General features: G+C 39.8%; 1 protein-coding gene and 1 long non-coding RNA gene across 2 annotated transcripts; one reads left to right on the forward strand and one right to left on the reverse strand.

Annotated features, from left to right (window-relative positions):
• Positions 1-2,757: 2,757 nt before the first annotated feature.
• Positions 2,758-4,112, reverse strand: LOC145790599 (uncharacterized). The gene is made up of 2 exons (XR_014329458.1): positions 3,714-4,112; positions 2,758-3,132 (listed from the first exon to the last, which is right to left on the reverse strand). It is a non-coding gene; the product is annotated as an uncharacterized LOC145790599 (long non-coding RNA).
• Positions 4,113-9,216: 5,104 nt separating this feature from the next.
• LOC145791381 (uncharacterized) lies at positions 9,217-11,244 on the forward strand. Its single transcript, XM_082871734.1, has 2 exons — positions 9,217-9,279; positions 9,985-11,244. Exons 1-2 carry the CDS (start codon positions 9,217-9,219, stop codon positions 11,242-11,244), a joined length of 1,323 nt encoding a protein of 440 aa, XP_082727860.1.
• The last annotated feature ends 204 nt before the right edge of the window (positions 11,245-11,448 follow it).

Raw genomic sequence — 11,448 nt, forward strand, 5'->3', positions numbered from 1 at the left:
CAAACCGCTTTAGCGGTCAAAAGTTCGCTCGAGCGGACTTGCTTCAATCACAGATACTCAGATTTCAAATAGGCATAACTCTCTCGTCCGGACTCCGTTTTAGGTCGTTCTTGTGTCCAAATCGAAGCCCTAGAAATAATGTTTCCAATGGTTCTAGCCTCACATCCAAATTAAAAGTGTGGAAAGAGAAAAGGGCAAAAGAATGAAGATTACTCATGAGATAATTATTCGAATCAATGTTTTTGGTTTAATCTTACTTTACCATTATGTTACCACCTCAATCAATATTCCAAAATGAACCAAAGAGGCTCTAAGTACAACAATAAAAGTTTCAAAAGCAATTCCAAGAGTTCAAGAAGTACAAAGTGTTACAAGTTCCAAATACAACAATAATGAAAAATAGAGTAAAACATTCATTCGTCAATCATAGAAGTCAAATAAAGAGCAAAGATAGAAGAACATTCAATTGAACTCAAAAGTTTTACAACTATTCCAATCAAAACATCACAAGTGTAACCATCAAAGATTACAAAAATCGGTTACTTTTCTAGGGTTTCATCAAAACCCTAAGTGAGATGCTCAACCACTTATGAAGGTGGGAGAAAACGAGATGAAAGACATGGAGATGGTGGCCTCCATTGATGATCAAGCTCCAAGTACAAGTCCTCTCTCCAAAACCCTTGTAGCCTCCTTGTTTTAACTCCCAAAAATCAGAACCCTTGGAGAACCTTTTTTTTTTTTTCTTCCTTTTATTCTTAGAAATTGAGTTGTGTAACGCCCCTAAATTTATGAACTTTTATATAATCAACTTTATTAAATATTCATCGATTACTATCAAATAAATCCATTTCTCATAAGAAAATGCTTTAAGGAAAATATTGTCTTTTCCTTATTTTAAGCTTGTTCTCATTGAACTATATTAAACTATTACATCTTGTGCTCAAATACAAATTATAGTTCACAAATTAGAAAAATCAAAAGTAAAGATGCCGTAATGGTGTACAAGTTTCAAGGGCAACCCCTTGATTACACAAGAAGGGTGGACATTTAATCCAAAAATATATTAGCTCTTGAGCTTTAACAAATAATATCCAATGAGCCCACATGCTCCATTCAAAAAAATCTTCACCGCCTTGTCACTTGGACGGAGTCACACCATTTAGTCCTGAAAGTTTTGGTAGATTTACAGTGAGCTAATGCCCAGTAGGAATACTATTAATAGAGAATATGAATGATTGAAATGCATATGATCATGCTATGCATGTGCCATAATAAAATCCATGCTTTTCTCCTTTTTAAAAAATCAATGATGTTCAAAACAATTTCCATAGAAAACACGTCATCAAAAAATGGGGTAGTAAATGCGCAATGATGTTCCAAGAAAGAATCGCAAAACTATATATATATATATATATTTTTTTTTTTATACTGAAATTATCTCTACATTTATCAACTATTAATACGACAGGGCAATGGGCACCCAAAATCAATAATTTTTTCACTTTTACCGATTATTAATACTACATGACCAGTGGACACCCAAAAATATTTTCTCACATTCATTCGGTGATAAGCTCAAGACAACGCAATTGGGGACCTTAACTCCCCGCACAGGTACCAATACAATACTCATCACATTTCCAAAACCCGACTCAACTACCTAGTCTTATCCACTATTTACCCCCTTTCAACATTTTTCAAAAATCCAAGAGATTGTAATAATCATGTAACGAAATTCATGAATAATGCAACATCATATATGAATATGTAAATATTTCAATTTACCTATGATTCATTCAATGTTTCAATAAGGAATTAACATAACCAAAAATATCAAAAAGATTTTCAATTTCCACAATCTCAACATTAACCAATTTCCTTTCTTACGATAATAAATTCCAAAGTAACTCAAAATCAATATTCATACACATCCTTACTAAACATCAACCAAATTTCATGATTCCAGGTCCAATTAAACAAAACACCATTTTTAGAACAAATTTCAAAACTAGGGTTTGAAAGAATTTAGGGCACTTCCCTCTCTAGTTTGTTTAGAACAAAACTTTTTATCAAGAATCTTTATCATCCATAATTATTCAAAATATTTCAAAATTTTGGGTAGAACCTTTTTTTATGCATCAAAACTCATTTAATCAACACGGTCATCTCATACATACATATAATTAAGAAAATACCACATATACATCTCAAATCTTAAATATACTAAGTTTAGAGTACCCCTACCTCAAGAATGGAGACAAGAAGATGAATATCCAAAAAGAACTTTGAAGGTAAAACGATTCAATCGGTAGATATGTTGGTCTTCACTTCCTTTTTGGCTTATCTTGCAAAATCTAGAATGGAACTTTGATAAAAGTAGAAGAAATCAAGGTTAGAAGGATAGGGTTTCAGATATGAAGGAGAGGGAGAGAAAAGAGAGAGAGAAAAAGTGACAAGATTTGGCCAAAAATGGAGATTTTAAAGTGTCAATTTCGAACACATTGCTCGAGCGGTCACCATGTGAGCGGTGCAAGAAATCTCCTAGAATCGCTGTAACTTGAACAGACTGCTCGAGCAGTCAAAAATTCACTTGAGCAGACTTGCATCCAACATAGATACTCAAATTTCAAACAAGCATAACTTCCTCATTTGGACTCTGTTTTAGGTCGTTCTTGAGTCTAAATTGAAGCCTGGAAACAAGATTTTCAATGGCTCTAGCCTCACATCCAAATTCAAAGTGTGAAGAGAGAAAAAAAATAAAAGAGTATAGATCATTCATAAAACAATTATCCAAATCAATGTTTTTGGTTTAATCTTACTATACCATTATGATACCATCCCAATCAATACTCTAATGCCTATCAAAGAGGCTCTAATTATAGTAATAAGAGAGCCCAAAGCAATCCCACTAGTCCTAAGAGTACAGATGTTACAACTTGAAAATCTTGCACATGCACTAAAGGTTGGCAGTTCATGCGCCCACCTTGGCTGCTCGAGCAGTAGTGGACCGCACGTGTGTTGGTGGCTGGCCATATGTGCAGTGGGCTAGCGGGGCAGTGAACTTTTGTTGCTCAAGCGAAGGATCTTCTTGTGTGCCACTTTTAGCTTGAAATTGCATGTTGCTCACCAAACCTATACATGTACACGAAACGCATCATATCTGCCAAATAATCATATTTCAAGAATATAAATGTAACTTAAGTGGACTACATGTGGTAGCTTTCGGCCCACATCATTCATAATCTCATATAATTTCTATAATTAATCCCAATAATTTCACTTGTTAACAATTACGATATAAACGAAATTCATGTCAACCGTTATTTCTATCTTTACTCATATAACCTTTCTAAATCACAATAAGCAACATGGCTCAATAATTATACAATCATCAATTATTCTCATTTTTCATGGATATCAATCTAAAAATTAGGAGTTTTTACTTTAATCTCCTTAAACATGTTCTGTTAGCATAAAACTTTCATAATCAACAATAAAACATGAGTTTAAACCCTTTAATTCGAAACCCTAACTTTTATCTACATGATTTTCAAAATCTCTTACCAAAAATCAAGTTTTTCATGTAATATAAAATACCACATATCTATCTATGAGAGTGTATTGAAGAGAAACAAGAAAATTATCATCACAAAAGCTAAAAAAGAGCAAACCCCCCCTTCCCAAAATTGATGGCGTTGGAATTTGATCTCCACCTGGCACTAAGTAGCCATCGACGAGCTCTCCATTTTGGCTTTAAGAACTAACAGCAAAATGTTGGTGGATCTTGTTGGATTGGAAGAAATGCAAGGGTTTGGGGTGTTGGATAGAGAAAGATGAGAGAAAAAGAATTTAGAAAGAGAAAGAAAAGAAAAAAGTGATGAAGGAAATAAGAGAGAGGGGATCAGATTTGAGAGTTTTGGTCCAAAAATCGAGACAGAAAACATGGAGTCTTGCACATGTGGAGCTACTGGCTGCACGTGCAGTTCCCTTTATAGGAATTCAACTGCTGTCTCCCATCGTCGCACGTAGTGCTTCCACAATCCACACGTGCAGGCCCACCTGCCACATATGCAGGACCCACTTAGTGACCAAAAACTTTTCCAAGGCATTCCACCATCTCCCAATTCCATCCCTACGCCCGTAAATAAAAAATTCTCTCTCAAAAGAACGTCAAGAATATCAAACAAGTTCGAATTGCCAAACACTAATACGTCACACTACGCTCTAGACACCAAAACCAAAACAAATAGTCTGAAAGGCATAACCGAGTTGGGTCCAAGACTTGAGACATCACATCTCCTAATCACCTTCTCACCCCACTCCTAGCCACTTTTAACTTTCCCTTCTCTAATTTTGCTTGCCCCATCATCAAACATTTTCATTAGTGCCTTCATTCCCTAACCAAATTCTACTATCAACATTATAAAATTATTACTTTATAATTGGTCTTATTAAGGAGTTATAATGATTTAAGTGATAGATTTAATGAATAAATTTGCATGTATTAGGTGAATTATTTGTCTACTGCATTTTATATTGTGTGCATAACAATCGCTTAAATTGAAAAAGAAAAATACCGAGAAAGATTTAAATTTTAAGTTTATATATGACTTATCATTGATTGTATAATATTTCACCACTTAAATAAATGAGATTTTTATTTTTAAATTTTGAGAAATATCATTCCAATGGGATGTAGAAATAATAATATTTTTAATTTATGGAAATGTTTATGAGCTTTTCTTTTAGTATTGTAAAGTTTTTCACTAATATAATATCATGCTAACTACATCCTACTAAAAAGATATTTTCCATTTAATCCCATTAAAATGGTTGTCGTGATAATTAATAATTAAAATTCATTTTTGTTATATAAAAATCCACATAATTCTAATACTTTCATAATTTAGAAAAAAATTATATATGAATTCAAAAAAAATCCATATTGGTCTTTGAAAGGAAAGTAATTATATATATATATATATATATTAATTTTAATGAGTAGAAAGAACCAATAGCATCATAACATGTATATTTTAATTTAAAATCTTAAAAAATATATTTTTATTCGCTTCACAATTTTATTTTTATTTTTTTGGTGAACTTTTTTTTTAAAGATCTTATATAATTAAACCATAAATTAATCTAAACACATATATTACCATAAAATCAAATCATAAAAATAAAAATTAAAAAAAGAAAGGCAACTAATAGTAGATATTGCAATGTTCCTCACAAACTACAAAATAGAGTAAAAACATAGTTAAACATATCCAAAAAAAAAACAAAACAAAACAAAACAAAACAAAACAAAAAAGATAGGTATTTGTATATACAATTAAAATGTTATTAAATAAGAAATTAAGTTAAAAAATAAAAATTAATTAAAGTGATTTTATGATAATAAATTAAGGCTATTAGATTAATTTATAATTTATATATGTATATGTGTATGTTTAATTTAAAATACTATTAAATAAGGTAATTTTATGGTAATGAATTAGGGTGTTTAGTTTAATTTATGATTTAATTATATATATGATACTGATGGGCACCCAAGGAGGGCCCAGCTCACGGTTTAGGGTCCAACTCACAACCTAGGTGTCAAAGCCCAATAAGCCTAGCAACTTCAAAAAGCCAATGCTGGCTCAGAACCAATAACAATCAAACACTTGTCAGGTAGGAAACCAACCACGTAAGCAGACAAAAATCCTACAAAGTTATTGCACCCACATACCAACCATTTAATGAGGCCCTCGTAGCATTAAATGCAACAACCTCTTCACGCCGGAGGAAACAGACTCACCATGAACGAGGTCAGCTAGGCCTTAGACTTTCGGCCGATGAAACAGCTTAGAATGGACAAGGAAATGATGAACGAAGGACATAAGAAAGCTTCTGAGGAACGTTAGAGGTTAAGTTTTTCTATCCCTTGTTACTCTCTCTCTCAAATCAATCTATCCTAACCTAACTTAGTCGTCGGAGTGTCCGTCAGGGGAACACTTCCCCCTTTAGACCTTTTTGCAGGTACGTTTCAAGGACTTCGAGGTCAGTAGATTCGCTAGAAGTGTGGATTAGTCTAGCCCATCTCCTACTGAAGCTACTACATCATCAGCTAGTGTCGTCTGTGGGAACTCTCCTGGTAGACAGTTGTGCTCACTGTCACCGGAGGAAGCTCCGCCATCACCCATTTCCTACGTCAGAGTGGATGGTTACGACAAAATCTATGGCTTCAAAATACAATGCTGGTAACCCTGAAGCCGAGTCCTCCAACCTATATAACCTACCTCCGTACTTCGCCGAACTCACTAACAGCATCAACTGGTTAACTGAACAAAACCAAGCCCTGATCAACGCTTTGCTCCAGTGGGATTTACCTGTCCCCCCTCCACCACCATAAGCAGTTCCCCCAAACCCGGAACAATCCCACCATCACCATATGTCCCACGACATATTTCCCCTCTTCGTCCTGCAGCCTCAACCTTCGAATCTTGAGGATCTGCTCGTACCCCTTCTTGGCTAGCAGGTCTGTCAAGAAAGACCACTACTTTTCCATAACCACCCTTCACCACCTCACACTGTTGTCTATCATAAAGGAGAACCTAGCAGTGTTCAACTCCCGATTTATGATTGTGGAGACAATGCCACCATCTGGGATGCAGAACTGCAGGCCACAAAGCTGCAGCTATAAGGCGTCATATATAACATGCAGCACAAACCTTCTTCTATCGTCAACTCTTCTTGTACCACCTTCATCAGAGATAAAGCTATGCCCCCTAAATTCAAAATGTCATCGATTGACACCTTCGATGGTACCACCGATCTTGTCAACCACGTGGAAGCATATCGAACACTCATGATCCTCTATGCCTTTCCGGACGAAATCATATGCTGCATTTTTCCTGTCACATTGAAGGGGTCGGTGCGACTTTGGTTTAGCTAGCTTCCCCTAAACTCTGTTACTTTCTTTCACCAACTCGGTGAATCCTTCTTGAGTCATTTCATCGGTGCTTAGAGACAACGGCATCATACAACTCAACTGCTCAACATCCGACAGATGAAAGCGAGTCACTGCGCAGCTTTGTCACCCGTTTCAATACCGAGGCCTTGCAAGTGGAGGAAAATGATGACAAAGTCATTCTCACAACCTTCATGGTCGGCTTACGCCTGTCAAATTTCCTTTTCTCCCTTTCCAAAAACCCCCAGTCCGCCATGGCCACCTTTCTCGATAAAGCCCACAAATACAGGAACACCGAAGACTCTTTAGTCGTCCGCCAAGACTCCACGACAAAAACCCCACCATCCAAGGACAAAAGAAAAGAACCCGAGCCCAGGTCCACGCATTATACATACCGACCCCTCAGTATTCAGACCGACCGGCTCCCACCCGTCCACCCGGTTGGTTTGAACGATACATCCCTCTCAATACCCCTATGGAGCAAGTTTTGAACCAAATCCAACGTGACTATAACCTGAAATGGCCCCAACCATTAAGGCCTCCCCTCACTCAGCGAGATCAATCCAAGTATTTCCATTTCCATCAGGACCATGGCCATAACACTGAGGAATGTGTCAACCTTAAGGATTAAGTTAAGGATTTGATTCGCCAATGATGTCTCAATAGATTCACAACATCTCGTCCCTAGCAACGCCCTCGAACCGAACCCCCAAGGCACAACCGCCGCTACACTCCTCCCAATAACTAGCACAACAAAGGCAAAATGACAACTGGCCTCACCAACCACCCCGAGCACAAGATGGTCTTGCCCCTCTATTAGGCGAGATCAGAGTCATTGCTGGAGGGCTTGCGTGCGATGGACCATCTCAATCAACACAGTGAACTGCGCTCAGAAAAATCAGACAAGGCTCTAATAAGGAAGTTACGACGGTGGACCGACCCCACAAGTAACCCAAGCAATGGTCTGAATCACCTTTACGGAGACAGATTGCACAGGCATTCGCTACCCTCACAATGACCCCCTATTCATCTCCACTCTCTTATCTAACTACAAAGTCAGGCGAATTCTTGTCAATAATGGTAGCTCCTTAGACATCATCTTCTTCAACGCCTACCGACAACTCAAGGTTGGAGAAGAAAAGTTGTCACCGGTACAAACCCCTTTGATCGGTTTCACTGGGGATCGGGTGACCTCTATAGGTTCCATCGGGGAATATCCACGACAGTCCACCAAACTCCTTACTTTTCTCGTCGTCAACTGCCCATCCGCCTATAATCTTATACTTAGACGTACAACTCTCAACGCCCTCCAAGCCATAACATCCACATACCATTTGGCCATGAAATTTCTTACTGATCAGGGGGTTGGCACAATGAAAGGTGAACAGACAATGGCCAGAGAATGTTATGTTGCCTCATTTAAAGAGGTCCAAATAAAGGAGGCTATGATCATCGAAGGCCCCGATGTCAGGGATAAGGAGGAGCTCGTTAGAGGGGAACCCGTGAAGAAACTAGTCGAAGTCTCCATCGATCCCACCGATTCAACGAAGACGGCTAAGATCGGCAATCAATTGTTATCCCAAGCCAAAACTGACCTCACGACTTTCTTAGCCGAGCACAATGATGTCTTTTCTTGGACTCATTCAGACATACCAGGTATCGACCCTTCTTTCATCACTCATCGCCTCCATATCGAACCCTAGTTCTGACCGTTCCACTAGAAATAGCGCATCTTCCATCCGGAGTGCAACAATCTCATCGCCACTGAGGTGGACAAACTGCTGAAAGCCCAGTTCATCAGAAATGTAAACTATCCCAGATAGTTATCCAATGTGGTCTTAGTCCGCAAAAACAACGGCAAGTGGCGACTGTGCGTTGACTACTCCAACCTCAGCCATACTTGCCCAAAAGATTGCTACCCACTTCCCAGGATAGACCTATTGGTCGATGCAACTGCAGGATATCAGATGCTTAGCTTCATGCATGCTTTTTCAGGCTATAATCAGATCTTAATGCACGCGAAAAATTAGGAACACGCCTCGTTCATTACTGATAGAGGGACTTATCATTACCGTGTGATGTCATTCGGCTTGAAGAATGCGGGAGCCATTGATTAACGCTTGGTCAATGCCATTTTCAAAAACCAGATAGGTCGGAATATAGAGGTCTACGTCAATGACATGCTCGTCAAAAGCAAACTCTCCTCTAATCACTTAACAAACCTACGAGAGATCTTCCAGACCCTGCGCAAGTATAAGATGAAACTGAATCAGCAGAAGTTTACCTTCAGCGTTGGGTCTGGTAAGTTTTTAGGATTTATGGTCAGCCACAGGGGCATCGAAACCAACCCATAAAAGATTAAGGCCCTAATCGAAATGCAGTCTCCCAGAACGATAAAGGAGGTTCAGCGGCTCACAGGCAGGGTCTCCACCCTCAATCGCTTCATATCAAGGGCCACTAACAAGTGCTTTCCATTCTTCAAGGTGCTCAGAAACTCTTTCGACCGGAATACCGAGTCCGAGGAGGCATTACAATAACTGAAACAGTGCATGACACACCCTCCGCTCCTTTTTCAACCAATTCTAGGAGAAACCCTCTTTCTTTACTTAGCTGTCTCCCATACCACAGTCAGCGCTGCCCTTGTCAAGGAGGACGCCTCAGTGCAGTGCCCGATTTATTACATCAGTCGTGCCCTTCGAGGTACCGAACAGAATTATCCTTTATTGGAGAAGATGGCCCTAGCTCTGGCCATCACCTCCGAACGCATCCGGCCCTAATTTCAAGCCCACTCCGTAGTGGTCCTCACTAACCAACCCTTAAAGAAAATCATGCAACAGCCAGAGCTGTCAGGCCAACTAATGTAATGGTCTGTCGAATTAAGCCAATATGAGATCTCTTACCAACCCCGAACAACTATCAAAGGCCAAGCTATTACAGATTTTATCTTGGAGTTCGCCAATCTCATTCCAAACACATCCCTTCTACCAGCACGTGTTACTCCTGATACAAAAGACCCCTATTCCTAGACTCTTCGTGTTGACGGTTTATCCTGCAAGGAGGGTAGTGGAGTTAACTTGATCGTCACTACCCCAGAGGTCAAATCCTTCAAATGTGTCTTATGTTTCCTATTTGCAACCAGTAACAAGGAGGCCGAGTATGAGGCCCTGATCACTGGTCTCCGGCTAGCTCGTGATATTAGGATTAACCATCTCCGAGTGTTCAGTGATTCTCGATTGGTGGTCGAACAGATAACAAACGAGTTTGCCGTAATAGAGGCAGCAATGCGATCGTACAAGGACAGCGCTCTTCTCCTTGCGCGCCTCTTTAATAGCTTTCACATCACACATGTCCCCAGCTCGAAGAACTCCCAAGCTAATGAAATGGAACAGTTAGCCTCTGTAGATCAATCTAACCCCAGCCACGGCATCCTAATTGAATACCTGACCCATCCAGCAGTCTTACCAGCCCACCAAGAGATTCATCTGCTCCAAGACGAGCCTATCCCATGGGCCCAAGACATTATTACATTCTTAGAACAGGGAATACTACCTACGGATAGGCAGGAGGCTGCCAAGGTCAGGGCTCAGTCTTCAAATTATGTCCTTATTGGTGGCATCTTGTATAAAAGGGGATTCTCACGGCCATACCTCAGATGCCTCAATACCAATCAAGCCATCTACGTGATGCGAGAAATACATGAAGGAGTTTGCGGTAACCACCTCGGGGAGAGGTCTTTAGCTCATAAAATCCTTCGCACGGGTTACTTTTGGCCCACGCTCAACCAAGACGCCATCGACTTTGTACTTAAGTGTGGCAAATGCCAGCGTTTCGCCAACATCTCCCATGCCCCTCCAACAGAATTGATCACGCTTAGCAATCCTTATCCATTCGCCAAGTGGGGCATAAATCTCGTAGGCCTCTTGTTGACCGGCCGAGGCCAAGTAAAGTTTGCAGTGATAGCCATTGATTACTTCACCAAGTGGGTAGAAGCAGAGCCCCTTGCCAAGATCACCGAGCGGAATACCACTAGGTTCATTTGGCAGTCTATTGTGAGCCGCTTCGGGTCTCTTCAAGCCATCGTCTCTGACAATGGCAAACAGTTTGATAACGCCAAATTCAGAGAATTCTGTGATGAGCTCAACATCAAGCCTTGCTTTTCTTTCCCTAGCCATCCTCAAGCTAACGCCCAGGTAGAAGTCACCAATCGCTTTCTGCTGAAAATCGTCAGGCCAAAGTTGGAGGCCACCAAGGGACTTTGGGCAAAAGAGTTGCCGAATGTCCTCTAGGCCTATCGAACGACAGTCAGAACTCCAACTGGGGTGACCTCTTTTCACCTAACTTACGAAGCTGAGGCAATCATTCCCGTAGAAGTCAACCTACCGACGCCTAGGGTCATCAATCTCGATCCACAGCTGAACGACGAATTTTGGATGGTTGACCTGGACCTTATAGAGGAACTATGAGAAACAGCCGCCGTCCGACTGGCCTCC

The sequence above is a fragment of the Camellia sinensis genome, chromosome 5 (assembly GCF_055761805.1).
Source record: "Camellia sinensis isolate YWXY chromosome 5, ASM5576180v1, whole genome shotgun sequence".
Classification (NCBI taxonomy): Eukaryota; Viridiplantae; Streptophyta; class Magnoliopsida; order Ericales; family Theaceae; genus Camellia; species Camellia sinensis.

Coding starts and splice junctions, on each gene's coding strand:
- LOC145791381 (XM_082871734.1), top strand. CDS start 9,217: ATGAAACTGAATCAGCAGAAGTTTACCTTCAGCGTTGGGTCTGGTAAG. Junction 9,280..9,984: donor GTAAGTTTTTAGGATTTATG/GTCAGCCACAGG, acceptor CCCTATTCCTAG/ACTCTTCGTGTTGACGGTTT.